A 24,655-nucleotide genomic window follows, 5' to 3' on the forward strand; every position below is an offset into this window, starting at 1 on the left:
TTGGAGGAGACTGAGGGGTGACCTTATTAATGTTTATAAATATATAAAGGGTGAGTGCCACGAGGATGGAGCCAGGCTCTTCTCGGTGGCAAACAATGATAGGACAAGGGGTAATGGGATCAAGCTGGAACACAAGAGGTTCCACTTAAACTTGAGAAAAAATTTCTTCTCAGTAAGGGTGACAGAACACTGGAACAGGCTGCCCAGGGGGGTTGTGGAGTCTCCTTCTCCGGAGACATTCAAAACCCGCCTGGACATGTTCCTGTGCGACCTCACCTAGGCGTTCCTGCTCCAGCAGGGGGATTGGACTAGATGACCTTTTGAGGTCCTTTCCAATCTCAAACATACTGTGATACTGTGAAAAATGAGGACATGTCTCTCCAATGACTTTAAAGCTCCGAGGAAGAATCCTGCGAACCTTGCTCAAGGCAACACCTTCTGGTGTTCCCTTCTGCACACACAGAACATCAGGCTCTTTATCTCCCACTGCAGATGAGGACGTGGAAGAGCTGGGCAGGATGTCAGCTGAACACTCAGTAGGAAGACACACAGAGATTATTACTTTCGCCATCTATCCTTCATTTTTAAATTCTGCCAGAGAGCATTTTCATTATGTTTCAAACAGTTTTGGCCACAGTTCCACTACCTCTTGTGCTTATTCAGTCGGACTGTTAAAAATTAATGAAGTGGATGCACTACTGCTTTCTGAAGGGCACTTTGCAGAGCATCCCGACTCCAGGACCACTCCACACTGCTGGGGAACTCATGGAGAGGCAACAGTCAGTGTGTAACCCAGTCCCAGATTTTAGAGAACACAGAAAACCTTCCCTGCAGCCACAACACACACAAACTAAGCTTAAGAAAGCTTTTTTAGGAGACACAGAATATTCTTTTTTTTTAAAAAAAAAAAGCACAAAATCCCTCCCTAAAACCTTAAGCATAAAAGGGCTCATGTCCAAGTATCTAATGCAAAGGTCACCAGGGGATGGGAAGTCTCCCACTGATCCCAGTTAGATACTAATATTATTCTTTTTCCCTCCCTTGTGTTTTAGTTATTGCTGGCAAACAAGGCGATGTTTTTATCAGCACAGCTGTGCCAATGCAGAGGAGGCGGTGGCAGAGTCCCACACGGCACCGAGCAGGCGGGGGGAGGCTGCAGAACCTGAAGGCTGCGCAGACGGGAAAGAGGAATTAGTGTTATTCCAAAAGTGCCAGAAGGATGAAAAGGTCAGACAACTGCAGGAGGGAAGAACAGTGATGGAATGAAGGGACAAAAAACAGAATAATTTCACAAACTCCAATATATATACATATATATATATATATATAAGGTGAGAGTAAAACGGTGATCACAATAATGTTTTTCTATAGTCACACACCCGCTGGGGCTGGATTTAACTACCACTGTTAATCATGGCAATGAAATAAAGCAGTACTAAAAATTAAATCAAGTGTCACCACTCCATAGTCAGAAGCAAGACGGGGTGACGGGGACTTCCAAACTTCAACCCTGTGACGGTGGCGACAGGGAAAAGGGGACTCCAGTACGACTGCAGAGGGATCTGCCCCAGCCAAAGGTGTCACCAGGATGGACCCAGCTACACCGTGACTCTTCAGTTGCTGACAATTCTTTCATTACTCTGTATTTGACATCAATGTAAACAGGCAGTTGAAAAATTTAGTCCACCAAACACATACTCCCTCCCCCCAAATTAACATACAAAACCCAGAATCATTGTCACATGATAAAAGAATGATTTATTAGAGCAATTTTATGATAAAATTATATAAAATAACAATTTGCTTTTTAAAGACGTCCACAATATCACCTTGAAACAAAATGTACAGATACTGCCTATAATCCAAACAAAAATAAATTACCATTCAAAAAAAAAAAAGTGAAAAAAAAAAAAATCAGGGCAGGAGAAACAAATCAAAATTATACACAGCATTTCAAGAGGGTGTGGAAAAGAGAAAGTCATTAATTGATTCAAGTTATACAAACGTGTTTCAGCTTTACTCTCAGACAGCTCAGCTTGCATTTGTGTTGCATGCAAATGGAATGATCCAGTGAACAGTTCAGAACAGCAGAATCAGCAGCATAACAACAGCAGAGAGTGAAATAGGCACAATTCAGCACGGGGCACATTGAGAGTGAACAGGTAGCTCTGTCTGGTCTTTGCAAAAGTTATACACATTTACGGAACTTCAAAAATAGCTACTGTGATCTGCAAAACAAGAAAAAACTAGTAGTATCTTGCACTTAAATACTTTACACTTTGTCTTTTTTTTTTTTGTCTCCTCTTTTTTTCAGTAGGCTGTATGTAAACATTCCACTAGTTGTACCTTTACTAAAATACTCAAAGATGATGCAGACGTTCTTTTCTCCTGGAGCACGACCACGACGGGACATCACCACAGATCCATTTGGGTCCCTGCTCACAAAGCTCGTACATTCTCGCTGGAATTTACATTCACGCCATGAGCACAGAGTAACAGGTTTTTACATTTGAAAGCATCGAACTGAGAACATGATTTTCAAGTATACTGGAGGAGCTGAGGGCTGGGATTTTGAAAGGTGCTCACAGCATTAGGCACCCAAGAGAGCCTGGAAACCCAAAAAAAGGACCTGAGCACTTGTCTTCCCTAAGACTTTGAAAATCCCACCCTCCATTACATTTCTTTAGTCAGACACAACACACAGACAGCAATATGGTACGAGAGTGACCCACGGGGCAGTGTCACCCCTACCGAGCTTAACGCAAGGCCCATGCGCAGCTCTGGGATCAGCCAACACTGACCCTGGGCCACCCAGAGGCATCACGACACATCTGTGACAGTCACACCACATCTGTGACAGTCACACCACATCTGTGACAGTCACACCGGGGTCACACAGAGGCATGTTTTTGTGGTTCCATACAGTACTGCTTGTAAGAGTGAACAGTGACTGAGGGAGCTACAGTCAGGTGCCTCGCTCTTTGGCTTATGTGGAGCAGACAAGTGCAAATGGGTTGTACTTCCAAAGCAGCGAATACAAGAAAAAAATACGTTGTGTTTCGTCATTGTCTAGCAAAACTGTTCTAAATGCAAAGATCCAAGGATGGATGTTGTGTCAGGACATAGCAGCGTTTTATAGTTTGGCTGAGTTGCAAATCAAACAAATCAAGCTGCACATCCTCCCTCCCCTTTCACACACACATTTCCAAATTATAAACAGACACTGACTGTTGCACCCTTATCAGTCACTTGAAGAGGTACCATATTTTGTGGGTTGATTTCACTGATGTAAAGTGTCTGCGGGCTCTCCCTCATGTTCAGAATAGAGCAACCAAGGAAGAGAAATCCATCCCTGATGTGTTTGTGAATGAAGGAAGAATCAAGCAATTTTCATGTGAAAGTAAACAGAAGTCCCATCAAGGGCATGGTGTAGAGGAACAAAATCCACTAGAGCATAGCCATGAAGATGTGGGAACATGGGTAACCAACACTAAAAGTCAGATGTCTGAGTAATTCACGTGTCTCTACAGCAAAACAGAAACTAACAGCAACACCTTATCTGTGAAGGTCCTTCAACTCCTAGTGAGTTGGGGTAGCACCTGGTCGGTTCAAACCCTAACCAAGAAGGGCTCCAAAAATTGTGTCTCATTTGTCAGGAATGATACCACCACTTACGATATTCATCAAGGACACAGTCAGGTATTTCAAGAAAAGACAGATCAGAATAAATGACTGAATGCACACGTTCAGATAGTGCGCATATTACAGGCAGAAGAACATCAAGAGCAAATTCTTTTTTTACTCTGCATTCATCTATGCGAAATCTTCATGGAAGAGTATCCCCACACAGGCAGATGAGTCTTATAACCTACTGGAAATCTTGGAAGGATATTTGCACCTACTGTTTACCAGCCAGCATCTTGCACACTCAAAAGACACTAATGGCCTGTTGGCAGACTCCCATTTGGGGAACAATCCTGTTTCTGCTGAAGTGGATAGAAAGCTCCCACTGGCTTCACCAGGAAAGCAATCACGGGCTTCACTAGTGAGATCAAAGACTTTGTGAGCATCCCTATTTATTTAAACTACTTTAGCAGGTTCCCACTGTTATGACATTCTAGCAGAAAAGCTCAGGTAACTACTGAAGCTAACTAAGGAATCCACTACTCACCCCAAAATATAAAGTCAGCACACAAGAAGCAGTCAAACTTGGGAAACCATTTTCACTGGTTAAACTACACACTGTATGAGGGCAAAGTGGAACTCATCTGCTCACCTTTCCCAGTAAACGCATCCTCTGCAGCTACAAAAGAATTTCTTTACCTGATTACTGTTTATTAACCCGAATGAATGAAAAAGGAATCGATACAAGACAGAAAAAACTGGGAGCAAACACATTTGGAAGAGGTCCCCTCAAAACCAAAACTTTTGTTCCTGAAGAAACAAAAATTGGTTAGTGTTCTGCGATTTAACAGAAAGACAGAATACAAAACCCAACTTTTTTAAAACAAGAAATTGCTCAGTGCAACTGCACATAATCCTTAGTGTTTCTAGGATTATAACAGACCAAAAATAAAATCCAGACAAAAATCCCAAATGTAGCAGAGCTCAATACTGTTGAATAGTTTCTGAGGAACACCACAAAATGGTCTTCAAGAAACTCTGAATTGAAAAAGAAACTCATAACAGAACCAGCCATCACGGTGGAGCTACATTTAAGCCATTATTCTTTTCAGTGCTGTCAAGTGAGCACTAGTTCACAGCAACTGTGCAATTAAGTTTATTACATGAGCCATTGGAACAGATGTTTTTCCTAACAATCAGCTAATTGCAAACATCTTAGTCTCTGGCCCAACCAAGAGCATTTGTGGCTCATTGTAAGAAGTCAGTATACTTTTTTTTTTTTTTTAAAAAAAAGCAGCTTAAAGACAATATTTGTACCGAAATAATGAAAATTTGGTAAGCTAAACTGTAAAATCTGACTTTTTGTACCTGCCTCAAACTTTGGGCCTGAAACACCATCAAAAGTATTAGTAATTTTTACATTCATAGCATTAGTAATTTTTACACTTTCCCAAGAGAAAAAACAAGAGGGTTTATTCTGTCTTGTTTTGGCATTTGACTGAAAAAAAGGATGCAGAGCTTCAGTGTGGTTGCCTTTTTACAACTGCTGAAAAGGACTTTACACAACTGCACTGAGGGTTTCTCCTAGAAACCCGCGATATTGCACCATCATTCTGTTGGATATGCACATTGATTCCAACATATGCTTCACTTGTACACTTTGAAATAAACCCAAACAAACAAATAAACTGAATACAGTACCAAAAAAAGTGGTTTTTTAAGTTGTGCCTCATTACAACTGAATAATTATAAACAGGCCAATGCAAGAACACTTTAGCTTCGGCAGTACTGAATGGAGTGTATGAAAGCCTGTTTTCTTATGGCACGCTGGAAGAATAAGTGAGTAATTTTCTAAAAATCAGTTTGCCTCTATGCTGAATATGTGCTGCTCCACAGTGCTCGTCTTGTTTAAAAGGCATAAACAGACTTTCCATCCACCCTCACAGCATAGATTATATTTTGTTTTGTGCAATGTGTTAGCAATCTAAACAACTGCTTCACACAAACTGCCCACAAACCACTCATACACAATACTAATGCGACAGTAGATTACAATATGATAGCAATACAAAATATTGTATCAGATCACATATTTCTCTCCGTCTGGAATGAAATTTGAATCTTGTAAGCTAGAAGACCCACAGTTCGATTTCTGCGTGTAGTTTCTCATCTGTGCTGGGGACAAAGTCTCCAGTGTGGGCCCAGAAGTGTTAGCAGTCCTGATTTTAGTGGCTGTAGATTGTTTAGCAGCAGAAGATGCTTTGTTACTGGCAACTACATCCAAGTTTCCAGTAGGGTCAACGATAGCGTTTATGACTGGGGAAAAATAGAAGAAAAGAAAAAGAATAAAAAAAAAAAAGAGAGACATATGAGCAGCATTCAGCAGTTTCTAAACAGAAGGTTGTTACCTTCATTTTGAAGGCAGCAGAACTGTAGGCAGTACTCTCATTCATTTTAGTCACGATATTTTCTTCATTAGTACCTTCAGGCCTAAGCTGCTTTAACAAGCAAAACGTCTCGCAAACTGAAGCTACAAGGACACTGAACTTTCTGGTTAAATTGTGAAAGACAAACTGCAGCAGCCAAATTGCAAGCTTTAAGCACAAACCCCAAATGATGCCTTTATGTTTTAGTATGTCTTTATTAAGCCTCTCGATGATGCAAGAGCCTGTCTTGCCTTTTCTAGAGCTCTCTGGGCAAAACTGAAGTTCAAAAAGCATAGCACAGCTTATTAGCTGAAAGAGCTGTCAAATATTATTTCAGCTAAACAGACCTTTGTCCATTCATCTTACGGGAATATACTAATTACCACAAACAAAACATTTCCACAGCAACAGCTTCCACATTTCAAGAGTCAACAACTTTCTCAAAAATTTGGCAGCACAAGATAATCTAGTGTTCATTCCATATGCAGTTGTCAGAGAGCACCGTGCTAACAAACTAAACTTCTGCGTCCTTTCCCATCTTTCACTGGTACATCAAGCCACATTATTTTATTTTGTGCAAGTTACTGGCATCTGAGATTAAAAAAAATAAAAGAACATTTTAAATGACCAACCTTCAAGCTGTTTCTGAACTCTCCTGAGCTCCTTCAGGATAGAACTGATTTCCTAGAAGCAAATGCATGAGAATAGAAAATTAAGCAACAAAGTACTCAACTGATGCAGGAATGTAGTCTTACTCCTGCCTTATCTAATCAAGAAGATTCGGAGTCAGTTCCAGCCTTGCTTGTTTAACAGAAAAGACGAAGCTAGTTGTCTGTATCGAGGTGCACGGGGACCTTTGCTCTGCATCATTTCACCAAGTGCTACACCACCACCCAGTTCACAGCCACAGTGGTTTTTAGATTTGAAATGCTGGTCAGGTCAACTGAACAAAGTCTCCTCCACTTCCTCCTTAATGCCGAATACGCGAAGATATTTGTAAACTCAACTCTTAGACCAGACAAAGCAACTGGCCACATATATACTGCTGTAGCACCGAGCTACACAGGTCCTGCACGGTGTTAAATGTACATTTAGGATTAATCAGATTTGCTGGGTCCGTTATTGTACTTAACTCCCCACTCACAGTCCTCACCAACAGGAGGTCACGAGCACAAACACCACCCTGGGACTGAAGCTTTTTTCTCGACCTATTATCAAACTGCTACAGGTGAAAACAAAGATCCAGGACAAACAACTGTGTAGGACTGAAGCTGTGGCAACCACATGGCAGGTGAAGCTTTGGTAGACGTTTAAATGAGGCCTAACGACCCTGAACTTGAACACCTGCTAAGGGACTGGGTCTTTGAAGACGAATCACAAAGGGAGAGGGGAAGAGTGTGGTAAAACCCAACAGCTGAAGGAACACATTTTGTCACCCTTCAAACAGCAACAAAAACCAGCAGTTCAACACATGCAAATGGACTAGAAATTTCAGAAAATTATTTGAAAATGGCTAGAGCTTGTTATTTTGGTCTCTTACAAAGCCTTCATGGACAAAGGCCCTCCATATTTCATTTGTTTGTATGGTCTTACCTTGTTAGATGTCTTCAGAATTGGCACTTCATTTTCTGAATTAATTTTGGCCTCCATCTCCTCCCAGGTCCTTTCTGAGTTTTGAAACAGAATCCTGCAGCACAAGAAGTGGAGCAGGTCTTAAAATTGCCATCCAAAAGCTGCTTGTTTAAAAGACTTAATTATCACAAGATGTGGCAACAAAGGAGATTAGTGGATTAGCAACTGGACAAAGCGCCTTTGAGCTGATTTAGGAACAATCCAAAGTCCTTCCCTAACTGATCTCTTCTAGAACTACAAGCTTTGAAGAGACTTCACAAGCTTGGTGACCTGCAGGCTCTCCGAGAGCCTTGGGACAGAGAAGACAATCTACCAATTTTCTGCTGTATGTTTGCAAAGGCAATATTTCAGGGTTAAGGCAACAGGCATTACAAATCCAGCATGAAAATTTCAATGGGCAAACATATGAGGAAAAGAGATGGCAAATAATCATACTACCCCTTGTTCACTACACACACAGTTTCCTACTTCTAGCTTCCCTGTGTCTTGACAACCAGACTTTCTGAAGTGACAACAGCCTTATATTGTTCCCAAGTGGCCAGCCCCTCCTTCCATGACCTGTAAACTCCCCTCTTCCCCTTGAGCTTACCCAGCAGCTCCCTGTTTAACCACGCGGGTCTCCTGGCTCCCTTCCTTGACTTCCTACGTGTCAGGATGCTCTGATCTTGAGCCTGGTAGAAGCACTCCCTGAATGCCAACCAACTATCTTGAGCCCCTTTACCTTCAAGTAGCCTTTCCCACTGGATTTCCCCATACAATCGTTTGACAAGGCCACAGTTGGCCCTATTGAAGTCCAGGGTTGTAATCCCACTTGCTATTCTGTTCCTGCCACATGAGATCCCGAACTCCACCATTTCATGGTCGCTGCAGCCAAGGCAGCCCTCAACCTTTACCGCTTCCACCAGACCCTCCTTGTTAGCGAGGATGAGATCCAGCAGTGCACCTCTCCTATTCGGCTCCTTCACCCTTTGCATCAGGAAGTTATCAACGCACTGGAGGAACCTCCTGGACTGTGGCTGGCTGGCTGAGTGGCCCTTCCAACAAACATCAGGGAAGTTAAAATCCCCCACAACAACCAGGGCATGTAATTGTGAGGCTGCTCTCAGCTGCTTATTATCTTCCACAAGTAGCAAGTAACAACATTTCAGGGTAGAGACAAAGTTACTTACTTCATTTTTTCAGCTAGGTTTTCTGTATTTTCACGGATTGTATGTGATAACTGGGACACCGGGTTTAACATCAGATTGTCAAATATCACCTAAAATATAAGGGCAAATCAGAAAACTTTTTAGCAAAAGTGGCATATTACAAAACTGGAAATTTTTTACAGTAAGTGATCTCCACTGAAACATCTTTATCTATGTGGATAATACTTGAAGCTCAAGAGAGATTAAGATGATGTGCAGCTTTGTTGCAGCACTTTGGCAAAAAAATACTAACTCATTCAGATTTTTTTTCTAGAGACAGAGAGACATAGCGGTCTGCAGTAACGCCAGTATTTTAAACATTTCTGAAAGAAAAGCTGAAGGCTTTCCAAGACTCACAGGCAGCTCCCCCCCAAAAAACCCCCAAAAACCAAATCACAATGCAAGAAACCATCTAATGTGATTTATATGAGTTCAAGTCACCTTCACAGCCAGGTATCACACCACGTTACAGTCTGCTTTACTAAAAACAGAACCAAGAAATCTGAAATATTCAAGCCCTGTGGCTCAGCAGGGCTCCCCGGCTTCTGCCGGGAAAGCCCATATCAGCTGAGGGCACTCTGAACCCACACCTTTTATTCAGCCTTGGCACCTGTCCACAGCAGCAGGACACTGCTTCCACCAGCCATGGGATAGGACCAGTACCTCCCAGTTCTCCCCAGCACCATCACCTCGCTACACCTTGAGTTTCAGGTTTCCTCAACCTTGAGCATCATCACAGTGACTACCCTGCTCCCACAGCCCAGAAAACCTGCATCAAATTGCGTATGTTGGAGGGGGCGATGGAGAAGAAGCGGCTTGCTGTCTGCACAGCACAGCATCCAGCTGCGCCGCAGCCCTCCAGCCCAGCTGCAGAAACTCCTCCTAAGGTCCAGATTCTGCCACTGCTGCTCCATGGGCAGCTCTAATCAGGATGCCGGTTGCAGTTTCATGGCATCTTATTTTTCTATCCGCGCCGCAGATTTCAAAGTTGAGATTTTTGTGGTTTTCTTTAAAATAGCAGTGAAATAGCACTTAAATTTGAGAAAAAACTTCTTCTCAGTAAGGGTGACAGACACTGGAACAGGCTGCCCAGGGAGGTTGTGGAGTCTCCTTCTCTGGAGACATTCAAAACCCGCCTGGACATGTTCCTGTGCGACCTCACTTAGGCATTCCTGCTCCAGCAGGGGGATTGGACTGGATGATCTTTTGAGGTCCCTTCCAATCCCAAACATACTGTGATACTGTGAAATAGCTCAAGTGGGCTCTGACACTAAATGCCTCCTCCCAAACGAGTGGAGTTTTACACAAGAGAGGAAACTTCCAGTCAGTATGGGCAAGTAGGGTGATTCTGTTTCACCCCCCCTTTTATTTTTAAACACTATGCTACACCTACAAGTCAAGGCTAAAAGCCATTTTTTTTTAGTAGCCTCCTTTGGCAGTTTAGAAAGACTAGGCACATATACTGCAGCTTAAAGAAATGTCACAAATAAAGTAAAGAAAAAGGTGGCCTGCCTCCTCACGGTTTCTTGTCCTTGTTTTTCTTGAGGGATCCTCTTCTCTATTATCGTTCATATTTTGGTCAAAATCCTTCAGTTCCACTGATCCCGGAGGCACCTTCTGGTAGTTCAGACTTGCTTCTGGAATGTGCTGCACCAACTTGGAAACAATGAGTAATGAGTCATTAAAAATGAGCAGGGAAGGAGGCACACAGGCACTCACTGCAGGTATTACAGATTTTCAGGCAAGCCCCAGAGAAACACTGATTCATTTACATCTTGTTCAGACAGGTATGGGTTCCTAAGCAAATTACTAGACCCCAATCCTGCAAGCATCTACCCACTGGAGTAGTCCTACTTAGTGGAGCTATTCCACTATAATTTTGAGTCTTGAGCGCATAGTTGAAAGTACATCTTTGCCTTTTTTGAATTTAGCTAAAACTCAAAAAGGGCCAGTTTTCCCATATCTTATGTTTTAATATATCAATGCAACATTAAAGCCACACTAAAATTAATCAGAAACCATTTAGTAACACATGGGAGAGATGAAAAAAGCAATATAAAACCACTGATAACACAAATAATTAACAGGAAGAACAGAAAAGACAAGACTGGTTGACTGACAGGCAAAAACTAAAAGAAGGGGAGGAAAATAACAGTGACAAGACAGAGATATAAAAATAATGGGATGGAAAGTGCACCTGAGATGGATATGCCAGCCGAAAAGATCTACGAGCAATCTGTGTTAAAACAGAAACAAAGAGATCAATGCTAGTGAATGGCTGTGACAGCAAGTATCAAAGAGAACACGTGGTTATTTTGTGTTGACGTTCCCAAAAGCGCATTCCTGAGGACCAGGGCTCGATGCCCACCCCCCGCATGCACTGAAGCCCATGAGGTCCTTGTCACCAACCGTCTCTGTGGCCTTGGGCAGCTTCCCAGTTACTGCAAAATGGACTGTGCTGAGTGAAATCCAGCAGCCCTCGGAGCACAGAGAAGGGGCTGAACAACCCATCCACGTGGCCCTTTGGTTGGCAAAGCACACGGCTCTTGCAAGGAGACCGTGTGCCATCCAAGGTCCGGGCTCCCCACACTCTGTGCAATAGCACTTGGGTTACACACAGGCAGAAGGCAGGAGATATGATGGCACAGTGGCACAACAACCAAGATATTTAGCTAATCAGCTTCTCCCTTTCAAGCATCTTTTTGCAAAGTGCAGAAACAGTAAGTCAGGCTGCTTGTAGCAGTGAAACAGTGCCAGAAGGGAAGGAGATATTCCTACAGTCCAGTAGTTCTCAGCACAACCAGCTGAAAACACAGTGAGGACAGCACCTGCTCCACCATCATCAGGAGATTTCATATGTCACCTGCTCTCTTCTCCTCACACCTTCTGTTCTGTCACACCCGTAAGTATTTCCGCTTGTCACACCACCACTCATACTGAGTATGTCAAACAACAACTTAACAAACATAACTGGGCTCTTGGGTTTTTGCTATATCATTATCAACTTTAAAAAAAAAAAAAAAAGACCAAGCAAAACGATTCCATGCAGAGCTAAAATTTGCAGAAGTGGCCAGTGATGTGGGGTGACCCACTTGACTACATTCACAGCAGCTGCTCGGCTGTGCAGAAAGCTGAGTCCTGTAAAACCCACACACCCACAACCCAAGGCTTCCCAAACAACCCCTGCCTTTGGTAGACAGGAATCATCAAGGTTTCATCCTTGCTGAACTCTTTTTTTGTTTGTTTGTTTTGGGTTTTTTTGCTTAATTTGTAGCAGTACTCAGCTCAGTATGCAAAGAATCTGGGTTATTATAAACTATACAGCTGGGGCTACAAAAACAAACAAAACGGCTCCCAACATGAACTGGGGAAACTGAAAAGCCAACACTGGACCTGAAAAGACAGGACATGCAGATTAAGGTTTACATTTAAGGCTCCATCTTAAAAGTTAAGAGAACACTCATTATTTTAATCTTTAACCAAGCTTTGTAACAAAAGTAATTTGAAAAGCAACTCATTTGAGGCTGACAACTGCTGTGCCACACACTGGTCCAAAGTGAAGCTTCTGGTACAGCATTAAACCCTCAAAAGTGATTCCAGCATCAGTACTTATTTTTCCTGCATTTTTCCCCACTTTTTTAGAACAGATATAAATATGTAATAGTAGAAAATTGAGAGCTACCAGAACGGCACACAACACTGCAACAGCCAGAGTGGTATACGAGACAGTCACACGCAGCAAACATTTCTTGTTCATACACTTCCTTTATCAGATGTTTCAATACATAACTACTATAACCACAGCAGCTATTTTTCATTATTATGTCCTTTCCTAGGATATTTAATATAAAGTTGTTTAATACACATTCACAAAATTCACAGTGCTTAGCATCACACAGACTGATCTTCAGATACTTCCTAGCAGCTTCCCTGCAATAAGCCCAACTAATTATTTTAGCACAGATTAAGCAGCACCTAGACGGAGGGAAGCATGTCCGTTGATTCTAGTCCAGTTCCAAAGACGAGATGTGTGTTTATTAAACCCACATCAGTTTATATTTCTCCCATTCATAATGTGACCCCCAAGCTGCACTTTTCAGCATCCCAAGCTATTCAGGATTCAGCTTCACATCTCAGCGTCGCCAGCAGAAACTCCTGCTGATTTAACCTGCTCCTGGCTATCGCTAACACAGGGAAGCTCCACTGATGTGCAGTGGCATTTTGGATGTAACCCAAATGTGCTCCCAGCCACCGGCCCTGCTGAAATCAGGGTGCTATCCAACCCTGTTTGGAATGGATCTACTTTAAAGCCTTTAGGGTGGTTTCAGTCACCACTGGCTGAAGACACCAAATATTATGGCTCCTGATCTGTCTTCATAGGCTCCTGCCAGTGCTTCTTCCTTTACACCACTGTGAGATCTCAAAAACTGGTCAACCACTGGGTACTGCTGGGAGCATTGCCTACAGTGCGGCACAGCCCTACAACTGCTGTCCTGACTGTGGTGAAGGGATGACGGGTATGTCCCAACAGCAGCACTGTGAAGCCACATTGCAGATAAACCCCCAACTCGCCTGGGTCTGAGCAATCCTGGCTTTGTGATCCTGCCATTCAGCATCACAACCATCATTTCTGCACCAAAATATTGTGTTTTGCACGTGTTTCTCCTCTAGCAGCAGAGGACGTGTCCCTCTGTATGGGCTGACTTATGGTTGTACCCTTCAGTGGCACCCAGCCAAAAAATTGGAAGGAAGCGAGTGCTGAGTACCGGCCATTACCAACCCACAGCAAACATTTCATTTGCAAGTCAGAAGTAAGGCAGACATGTCACCTTAACTGCTTGAAAAGAAAGGCAGTTTTTCAGGTGTGGCACTTGCAAGGAAACAAAGCAACAAAACACTATCTCAGAGCCTAAAGTTATTGCGAAACATTTGTGCACTGCAGCTCCAAACAGCCTCAGGAAAAACCCCTCCCTGAGCAGGCTGCAGCTCACCTTGGCTTAACACAAGCACAGCCACACTGCCCTGATCTGCTGTGTATCTCCCTAAACTTCTGCTTTGCACCCTCAGTAATAACCACAGCAGGGTCACAGAGCCCCCAGGTACTCTCTTGGCAGGGTAACAGGTTTGGTCCTTAGCTTTGAACTCTGTTTAGGACAGGTCTGCAGTTCTCACAACAGAGGGTCAGAAGGCCCATCTGAATGGCAGATAAAGAGAGTTGTGTATTTTAAGCCTGCACTGATGGTAGACAGGAGGGAATTTGGATTTAAATAGCAGCAAAGGCAATTTTGCTTTGGCAGCTGGAGCAGCCTGGTGACCTTGCAGCCAAGTTTGAGCTGAGCCGAGTCCCGGCGCTGCGACACTGGTGAGCCAAATTAAGAAATTGCCTCTCCCTTCCCTGCTCCAGTGCAGACAGACTGTGTTACGCAGTTTGGGAGCTTCACTCAAGTGCTGGAATACAGCACTTCCCAAGCTAACTTGCTTTCTTCCTCGCCTAACTTGACGGCTGGAAAGCAGAGCCCCTGCCCTTGCCCATCAATACACAGATGGAGAGGAGTCAAGAAACACCTGCACAGCGTTTCAACAGCCCTGGCACAAAGGACACAGCAGAAGTACAAAACACAGAGTTGATACAGAGCGCACAGCCATCAGCGCCTTGTCATAAACAAGAAGGGAGGCTCAGGCTCCCTGGTACAGCAGCACAGCAGCGCACACCCACCCCATCCTGTTCCTCAGATGCAAACTTCAGCAACATTAATCCAACTGGAGACCATGAGATACTCAGCAAATAGTACGAGGAATCTAACATTTTGACACTGGGGCACTCCTGCTTTCTGGAGGCACTGTAAGAATGCCCCAAACAAACGCTAAACCTTCCCAGATCTTGACCCATGCAGCCCACTCCCACCTCTTGCAGGGTGGCTTGTGGCACAGGGGAAGGCAAAATAAAGAGCACCCTAAATAGACTGCGGTCAGTCTTTCTGGTGGTGTTTTTAAGGGATGAAGGTTTTTCAGTGCAGATGCTGCCCTGGTCTGCCACCACAACTGTGCCCCACATGCTTACAAGTGTTCAGAGGCAGAGATTTCTGTCCTTTGGGGTCTTACCTCTTCCCTCGCTGATATGGTGGAAGCAGGAGTGTTGGGCACAGAGCTGAGGGAGGTGCTTGGTCCCGTCCCCGATGAACTCTGCGAGTCCCCATCTCCAGCAACATCGTGAATCTCTCTAGCAAGGATGGCAACATCCTTCACCAAGGTTTGGCTGAGCCTAAAGCACAGGGAAAGCAGCAGAGTCATTAGGATACATGATGCGACAAGCTTCATATTCATAAAATATAAGAAGAGCAGCCACAAAAAGTTTGTGGGAACTTCTGCAGAGGCTATGTAGAGCAGGTTTGCTTTGGGGGTGCCTTGGCAGAGTGCCAAGGAACACTGTCTGCATACAAAATACATCTGCTCTCCTCCTGAACCCAGCTTCAAAGTAGAGATTTGATTAAAAGCTAATTCTACTGACTACACACTACCAAAACGTACTGGAGACAATCCATAAAGAAGCTTTATGTTATTGCTCCCCCACGCATCCACTCTATTTTTTCTTCTCTCTCACTTTTTTAGGAGGACACAGTCAATTTTTATTCCTGGGACTTCTTTGTTACTTAAATAAAAAAATAGCAAATCCTCTTTCCTTCTTTCTTGTGGTATATATCAAACTATGCCTCCACGTTCTCCAGAAGGGCTGAGGGATTACCAGGGTAAGCACAGCATACCTTAGAGAGATCTGGTTTTCAGAAACCAGGTCTTGAGACTTCAAGCCCCTTGACAGGTGTCCAGTCAATACTCAGTGATTGCACCTTACTTGCTCTAGATCTCAGAAATAGTTTCTAAGTCTCTGGATTGTTGCTAGCAGAGCTTAAAAAAACCCCCAAACCTTCAGACCAAAAGTAGCTGTTGTGGTAATGTTACAGAAAAGTTTCTGAGAAAAAAAATAAATCTTACAGCTAGCCAGCTTCATCTGAGACACTTTCTTTAAATGGAAAAAAAAAAAAAAAAAACAAGAGAAGTGATAAAACCATCAGTTCATCAAAACATGTCCTCAGAAAGAAAATGCATAATTGAACTAATAAAAAGCAGTTTGATATGCCTGCCTAAGGTGCTCCCTGTCCGTGCTGGTTCGGATAGAGCTGTCACCCAGCACATCCATTACGTGATTCACTTACGGTAAACAAGTCGCATTTTCCCTTTTAACTCTCTCTGACTCCTCTAAACCCCTCCCAGATAATTTGGGACCAGCAACGGAAATCAGAACTGCAATTATGAAGCAGACTCTGTGACCGAGCCCTGCAATGTGCAGCGCCAGACAAGTCTGACGCAACCATTTATTTATAGCTGCCACAACCCAAAGCTGGGAACGCTGCCGGGAGGGAAACCAGTGTCTCCCGCATGCGGAGTTTGTGTGGCACAGGTAACACGGACTGGTTTGGAGGCTGACACACTTTCTAGCAGCCTGACAGCAACGTTCATGCAAGAAAATCCCTTTTGAGATCAGTGCAGCAAGTGACACGAGTGACGTAGAAATGCTGACCCAAAGAAGACGGAGGACGGCTTCCTCAGTCAAAGGTATTTCAAGTATGACCAGTACAATGGAAGACCAGTATTTCTGGAAAGTTGGCATAACACAGTTGCATATTAGAGATGTCAAACCTCAAATGCCACTGTTTAAAAAAAGAATCTATTTGCTTTACTGCCGAGAGGTCCTCCAGGCAACCACCAGACCACCAGTACACAACAGGCCCCGTATCCAGGAACATCAAGCTAAGAAATGACTCATTTATACACAGGGGCCCAGACAGATTTTCTTGTTTGGATTCAATTGTGCAAAGCAAAGGGGTTTCTGCCCCGCAGTGACTGTTGACTGCTCCCTCACCCGCCTCAGGCGGAGCAGCTTCAGCAGTTTACATGTTCAGTCTTTGCTAATCCATTTGACTTCCTCTGCAGAGAATTAGGACAGTTCACACCAACCAGTCCGTGCACACACGGTGACTTCCAGCAGAAAGCAAAGATAAGCAGGTATAGACAGGTACATCTTTTGGCAGAGCTAAAAGAGGATACCCATCCACAGCTTGAACAAGAGACAAACCAAGATACAACCCATCTTCCCTGCACCTTGGCGTTTGCTAGAGAGATGGTGCAACCAGCACAGGCTGTAAAACTTCATTAAAACCTTCCAAGTTTGAACATACTGATGTTCAGATACATAGGAGATGGGGGACATGCAACAAGAGAGAGTGTCTCTTCTTCTGCCTCCACCCCTCCATTTGTTTTGAACATGAAAAAAACCTCAATCCATTTTCAGCATGAGTCAATGCACAAAACCCCACCTCACCTGGCTATTTCTGCGATCTCTGCTGTTTGCGCCATGAAGTTGTAGGGGTCTGGGTGGTCATCAAAATCTTCATCATCATCCGTTTCTCTGCCGTTGTGCTTCTGCTTGCTCAGCCCAGAGCCACGTAACCTCGGTGTCTGAGTGGCTGTTGAAGTATGGGAGCGTTTGTGTTTAGGGGAGCTGTGATTTGAGCCATATTCTTCCTCCGAAGTAGAAGTGTAATCTGAACCCTGTGGTCTCCGCCTTGATGCTTATAAAAAATGAATTGGTTTCAGACCGAGGACAGTAGTAAAGAATAACTACAACAGGGCAAAAAGGTAACACAAAACAAGCCCGAGAACACACTGAGAGTTTCTGTGCAGATTTTAAGCCAAACGGCACATTCTCAGAGCTTATTTCAAAGCTGAGTACTTCTATGGCTCCCATTCACTATACAAATTCAGAGTGGGAGATCCCAATGGAAAAGTAAAATGACTGTGTTAACAACTTCATGTAGTAAATTATCACAGACTTGGCTTTCCATGCACAGAAGCTCTGTGTATAAGTAGCACACATTTGAGACTCCTCATAGTCCCACAGAAGTCCTCTTCTAAAAAGAGCCCAATTTTCAAGCCTGCAGACGCCTTTCCAATTAGCTGAAAGTACAAGCAAAAGGAGGGGTCTTTGAGTGAAGAACAGACTATGGTGTTTGGTGTTATTTGCAAGAGTCCACACCCTCACATTCACCTCCTGCCTCACAATTCACCATTAATGTGTTCATCCAGTCAGGTCTGGCTCCGCTGCCCAATTCTCCCAACTGCTTCTGCAGATGTGGAGACACCCAGGTCCTCCTTGTATGGGAAGGATCGAGATGTCCTTATTTGAAAACTGGGCTCCTGCTGTTTGCTGCCTCCCTACACTCTCTACAAACACGGCTTCATTCCCTTCCATCCTTCCCTGGAGAATGAAGACCCACCAAACACAGAACCAGCCGGGTTGTTTAAAATTACAACACCTAAAAGCTTCACTGTGTTATCAAGATTATTATAACACTGAAATACTGCAAGCAAATTAAGCCAGCATAATAGATCATACAAACAAAAGTAATTTGGCATATAAGATGCAGGTAGAAACTATAGATAATTACTGTGTAGTGAAAAAAAGTATTCCTAGATATTGCTATCTCGGCTATAGCTATATAAATGTCTTGTCTTAGCATTTATATATATATATATATATACATATATATATGTAAAGAAAAAATAAATTTGCTCATACTCCATCAGTAGATACATAATTTATTTTAAATACAGGTTTATAATCAAGAGGTCACCCGGTCATTGAACATCAATTTTGAAATGAAGAGCCTGATTTTCAATCCCTGTACACCAAAGGAAATCAGAATTAACGCCCTTCATACAATTCAAATTACACTGTGTAAACAAATCACATACACAGAGCAGCAGGGGAGACAAGGCCCTTAGCTTTCCAAATTGGTAACTTGGATTATTCTGTTATCTGTGCATTTCACACGAAGTTACTTCAGATGGCCAGGCAATCTACTGGCATTTCTTGTCTCATGGCCAGATAGTTCATTCTGTTCTCTGTTAGCAGGATTAACTTTCTCTCACTGGGAGAGTTGGAAACTATTCTGATTAGCTAAACACTTTAAGAAATCCTTGAATAAATCAGCCACATCTGCCTCCTTACTCCCAGGGCTTTGACACTCAACACTTGTATCATGCTAAAAAATCTCTTGATGCCACAGTGCAATACTTTGGTTTATCAATGTTTGTTCCAGGAACAGGGTGCTAGGTGTTGATTCATTATATCTATAATAGCATTAGTACAGGAACACACATCATGCACTTGGTGCAGCACTAGGAAGCACGAAACACACCAGCACACTGAAAGCTTGTGCAAGGCCCACAATCCGATCAAGGAATTAGGAGGTTAGTATTTTAAGAGAAACTAATTCAGAGGAAGGATGAGCATCATCTGCTGCAACTATGCACAAAGGAAGGTGTTAGCGTGCTGCTACAAAGCGCTGGAAATCAAAAACCAATTCATTTAAACCAACTGATCATTGTTCTCCAAATGATTTGCAGTCTGTGGTCCAAAGGCAGAGAGGGTGCAAAGAGTGCCTCCTGTATGGAAAACTCTGACCACATGATTTTGCTTTAAATTTGTTACTGTTTAACAAGAAGTCAATAATAGCATCATCTCAAAAAAGGCAAGAGAAGAGACTGTACATACTCTTTTAGCTTGTCCACATTCCGATTTACATGCATATACAAATGTGTAAGAAGAAAATCATTGAAAGGGAAGCTGGATGCACTAAAACAATCCAAATCAAAACAAGCAGCAAATAACATTTTTAGCATGCAATAAAAATGAATACTGCAAGAAGGATAATTATTTTAACTGTATGAAAGTATACAAAAAGTATACAACCCAGAACTCTATGACTCCTTACAAAAAACACAGATCGCGTGAAAATACCATCCCTCTCAACAGGCCTGGGAAAACCAGCCAAAGGTGTCTTCCCATCCCTTGTCCCCTCATCATTAAAGAACACCTAAGCAAACACATCTGCTTTGACACATCCATGGTAGGTCAAGAAGTATGGGTATAGACCAGGACTTAGACCAAAGGTGTCGGGGACAATCTCTGATTTCCGATTACCAGGTCACAGTGGTCATCTGCATTGTCCACACTATTTAATTAAAGGCTGATTTCAATATGAGAAACATTGATATTGCAAGGGTCTGCTGAGTGCACAGCTAGGGGACAAGACAGCCCCCAAACCTCCACCATGGGGGAAACACAACTGTGCACCTGCCTTACCTATGGCAAAAGGGAAAGAAATCACACAGTAGCGCAAAATTCCTGGGACAATCAACGTGTAGTGTCCAGCTCCACATTTGCATTTACAGGAAGAACATGGGAACAGCTTTCACAACAAAAGGGCATTTATTTTTTGTTCTCCTGAAGTTACCTGAAGTTTCAGGTAACTTCAAACCTGTCACCTGGGACACCAGCTACCATCAACACCACTGTAAGCTCTCTTGGAGTAAAGTTTGAATCTTAGAAGTCAAACTAAACAGAACAGAAATCTTTGTAGCACTGAAAAGGCACTAAATTCTTCCTATTTAACAGAAAAATTGCTAATGTGCTCCTGTCAAATGGCAATTGGTAATTCAAAAAACAGTCACTGAAAAAAAAACCTAAAACATCGCTATTTGCAATATCCTCACAGACAACGCCACAATAATATCTCACTGGGTATGAGAGATGCTCTGCTGTCTACAAACCCACAGGAAATCTCAACCTCTGTATCACTCCTTAATTCTGACTTTTGTACTCACCGATGCAACGCTCGTGTTACTGAGATACCAATCCTGGGCAACCATGTGCAGCCTATAAATCAGAAAGAGGGCAGTAGGAGATGAACATAAAGCACGAGCACTTACTGGATGAGGAGGAATACTTGACACTGCTGGAGCGGGTCCTGCTGAAAGGCTGCTTCACAGAGGCAGCAGCTGCTGTTTTCCTCGCTGCGGCTCTCACCTCTGAAACACCCGTCTTCCGATAGGACTCCACACTGCGGCCTGAAAACCCCGTCCTCGACTGTGCCGTCTCGGAGTCACTGGGCACTGTAAACGAACCCGCTCGTTTCCTCGGCATGGCGAGGATGTCCAGCCGGGAGAGCTTCTTCGTCTCTGTAGACTGCTTGGGGCCCTGAGTGGTGGCTTCAGGGTTGGAGGCTGTTTTCTCAGTATCAATGCACTCATTGTCTGAAGCATCTCCCAGCCGGGCACGACGTAGCTTCGAGGCCCTTGTGGGTCGTGGGGTGGACAAACTGTTGGAGCGGGTGAGAACTTGCTGGATCTTCTGCACATTCGATGTAGTTTTGCTGTGGTCCTCCTTGGTGGCCTGAGTAAAAGGTTTCCTTCTGGGAATTGGCCGGGTTACCGAGTGCTCGTGGTCAGACACAACCGCGTCAGGGACCGGCAAGTAGGGCAAGCTCGAGCTTCTCTCATCATCCGTGAAGTCGAGTGACCCTTGCGTCCCAGCACTCCGCTTCATCTGGAAGCGTTTGGTGGCCTCCACGTGGTTTGACGCCTCTGGTGCTTGTGTCTTCCGCTTCTCCGTCAGCCTGTCCCGAGCGCTGGGCTGCCCACACTGGTCCTGGATGGACGGTGTGGAGGAAGATTTCTCCTTCTGCAAGCTCGCAACTGCTTTGCGCTTTGAGGCACTCGTTGGGACATTTTTGCCGCTCACCAAGCTGACCGTGCTGGCAGTGTCCACGTCCGAGTCCCCCGACAAGGAGTCCTCCAGCTGACCAGCAGTTTCCGAGGGCTCCAACTGTTGGCTTTGACTAAGTAATTTGGCTTCCAGTGCTGCCAAAGCAGTTTCAGTATCCTTAAGGAGAAGATGAGTCTCCTGACCAAAGTCCATACGAGTTGACCGAACAGCCTCTAAATCCTTAAGCAGAGGGTGACTTGAAATATGTGGAAGTTTATTTTGAGGAACACCAGTGTTTGATTTATCTTTGGTAAAACTTTCTTGTCTAACAAAAGATGATGTTTCCTTTCCTGCCATGTTTTCTTGATCTTGAGGAAGAGTCTGATGAAGGGAAATAACCACTTTCCCAGCTGCATTTATGTAAGCACTAACATCTTTGACTGGTGGTTTTCCAGGAGCTGGTGTGCCAGCAGACTTGAAGGAAAACTCCTGATCCTTGCTGTCTTTTTCTGCTCGAGCATGGGACACACTCAGAGAGAACTTGGATGGAATCCCCACATCATTGCTGTCATCACCAATGTAGAACGAAGTAGAAACTGGCTCACTTACAGCTCTCACATTTGAGACTCGGGAGGATCCTGGCTGCCGGCTCTCTGATCTTGTGTCTTCCCCCATCTGCTCTAGCATTTTATTGTTCTCTTTATATTTCTTGCCTTTTTCCAGGCTGAAGCCATCGTCGGATCTGCTGGCATCACTGAGGCTATCTGGATCCAAGTCTTCTTGGATGAAGAGTCGGCTGCTGGTATCACCATAGGCTTCCACACAGTGGTCCTTCACGATGGTTCTCTTTGTAACCTCAGAATAAGAATCTTGGCAAATCAGGACCGTGGGAGCGGGGCTGTCTGACTTATCGCTTGGTGGGAGTTGGGGAAGAAGGCGCCTTGTTCTCAAGGGAGCAGAGTTTTCTGGTTCCCCAGGTTTTGGGGCTGCACCACTTTCTGAAGAGAGTTAAGTGGACAAGAATCAACTGTTGTACAACTATAGCACTTATTTATTTAAAAAGAGCTTGATCGCACAAAGTACAAGTCCACAAAAGTGTTTAGAACTAAGCTTTTATGCAATACGAACAACAGTGGGGCCTGGCTGGTGCTTGCAGCCTCAGGTTTATCAATACAGACACCATACTTAATTCCTTCGGTGGATCAGAGTGCTCAACACCTTCCCTGTCTCAAGGCAGGATTTCAGGCTCATCTTCCCAAATATACCTCTCAGTACAAGCACATACTTTAGAGGATAATGGCGGTGCGGACATTTATCTACCATAACGGCTGGACTTGATGATCTTAGAGGTCTTTTCCAATTAAAATGATTATATGATTCTATAAATCAGGCCACGGGAATAAGACGAAAGGCCATCAGGCAAACCTCTGCAGTTATGCAGTGTTTCAGGTGTCATTCTACACAACACAGCCCATTTGACTAAATAGATGATGTTTTTCACAGTGTAAGTTCTCATATAATCATATCCCACAGCAAAGTCTGAAGAGAAAGATCTCATACCAATTAAGAGGTTTTGAATTAGAGCTCACCGCCCCAGTGTGGGTGGGCTTATCAGTACGGACACATTTCATAAAATGAGTGCTCTTATTTCTCCCATATCTGATACTGCCTTTAAATACCAGGATAACTGGTTATTTGACTATGGTAATATTTCAAACACTCCAGGAGTCAGGTTCCCACACAATGTGAAAACAGTGGCAGTGACCTCCAAAACAAAGGTTTCTTCTAATCTTTACTGTGTCTCTCTATAGCTGTTAATGGCATGAGGGTAATGGCAAATATTTCCAACCAAAAAAGGGTGAAAACGTTTACAAAAGCCAACAAAACGTTCTTCCTTTCTCATGTTTCAACAGGACCTGGGGCTCTGTAAACTGCCTTCCTAGCTGCAAGAGGAGCATGATCTCCTCCCACTCCCCTTCTCCCCTCCATATCCTGTTTTCTACACTAATCTCCACACTCCAAACCTGCCACCCTACAGCAAACCCCACAACAGCCTAAAATTCCCAGCACAGCCAGACACAAGAAAAGCAGAAGTCAGCAATTATGTCCAAGATAACTTGTAAATGGTTTTCATTTGGCATCACAAGGCAGTCTCAAGAATCACTACTCAGGGCGGCTAGTTAACACCCAAGAAGGCCCTTGTGATCTTTCTCTTTCCCAGGTGCTCTTTAGTCATATCAAACATAACATTTAAGAACTTCTCGGATGAGTCTGAAATGCAAACCAGAGGCTATCTCCATCATTATTCCACTGGGAACATTTCACTCTCTCCTTCTCATCCCCAAATACATTAACTACAACAGAAAATAAGTCACAGCCAGATGCACAGGAACCCTTAATTTCTGCTTTTCATATTCTTCTGGCTTAGATTCAGTCATCTTCAAATAGTGATGTCAGCATAAGACTTACCTGCACCTCCATCACCCTGCCCAGAGACAGATTCAGAGTAACTGTCCGCAAGGCTTGCCCACCTAGACACCCACTTCTGGCTCCCCTGAGATGCTGCAGACATCTACAACGAGATGGGGAAGGCAGCGTGAGAAATAAAGTTTGTAAACCAAACCCAGGCCACAAAATCTCACCTCTCATACACACACCACTCAGCATCCTCAAAATGGAAATCAATCTACGCATCACATTTCCGTCCAGACGGAAAACCCATCTACACCTCCACCATCCCAGCAAATCCACCTGGACTGCCCGTACCTGCGCATCAGCCTGAGATCCACTCACAGCTTTTGAGGCAAGTGCCTGGAGCAAGGGTGACTTCTGACTAGTGCCATTTTCACTGATTAGATGCTGATGAGAGCCAGAGTCATCTTTTTCTCCTTTAATTATTGGTCTAAAGGCTGAAGAGATTCTGGAAAATTCAGGAGACTCAAAAACACCAAAAACCTGTAAAGGTTTGCAAAGGAAAGATTAAAAACCAAGAAAACTGAAAAATATTAGCCCAAAACCTAATCCATAAAGCATTAAGTCAAAACCCAAAGGGCCAGAAACACTTGCCAACACTTCCATGCAAGCTAAGTAAATAATTTTCTTCTCTGTTCCACAGTAGCAGCTTTAAATACATTCATTCATAGTTCATCCCACTCACTCCCACCTTTCTTCTCACCCTCATT

The 24,655-nt window shown here is 43.7% G+C and overlaps 1 protein-coding gene across 2 annotated transcripts in view; it reads right to left on the reverse strand.

Annotated features, from left to right (window-relative positions):
- Positions 1 to 1,732: 1,732 nt before the first annotated feature.
- Positions 1,733 to 24,655, reverse strand: part of CEP170B (centrosomal protein 170B) — a 58,748-nt gene continuing 35,825 nt past the window's right edge. For both annotated transcript variants that reach the window (XM_082059528.1, XM_082059527.1), the window contains 11 exons: positions 24,240 to 24,428; positions 23,943 to 24,045; positions 20,699 to 22,471; positions 17,247 to 17,496; positions 14,972 to 15,131; positions 11,067 to 11,105; positions 10,382 to 10,525; positions 8,852 to 8,940; positions 7,644 to 7,737; positions 6,683 to 6,734; positions 1,733 to 5,940 (listed from right to left, as the gene is read on the reverse strand). In XM_082059528.1, the coding sequence (XP_081915654.1) occupies positions 5,705 to 5,940; positions 6,683 to 6,734; positions 7,644 to 7,737; positions 8,852 to 8,940; positions 10,382 to 10,525; positions 11,067 to 11,105; positions 14,972 to 15,131; positions 17,247 to 17,496; positions 20,699 to 22,471; positions 23,943 to 24,045; positions 24,240 to 24,428 (3,129 nt within the window). In that variant the 3' untranslated portion in view covers positions 1,733 to 5,704. The remainder of the gene's footprint in view (positions 5,941 to 6,682; positions 6,735 to 7,643; positions 7,738 to 8,851; positions 8,941 to 10,381; positions 10,526 to 11,066; positions 11,106 to 14,971; positions 15,132 to 17,246; positions 17,497 to 20,698; positions 22,472 to 23,942; positions 24,046 to 24,239; positions 24,429 to 24,655) is intronic.

Source organism: Streptopelia decaocto, assembly GCF_964273445.1.
Source record: "Streptopelia decaocto genome assembly, chromosome: 7".
In the NCBI taxonomy this organism is placed as follows: domain Eukaryota; kingdom Metazoa; phylum Chordata; class Aves; order Columbiformes; family Columbidae; genus Streptopelia; species Streptopelia decaocto.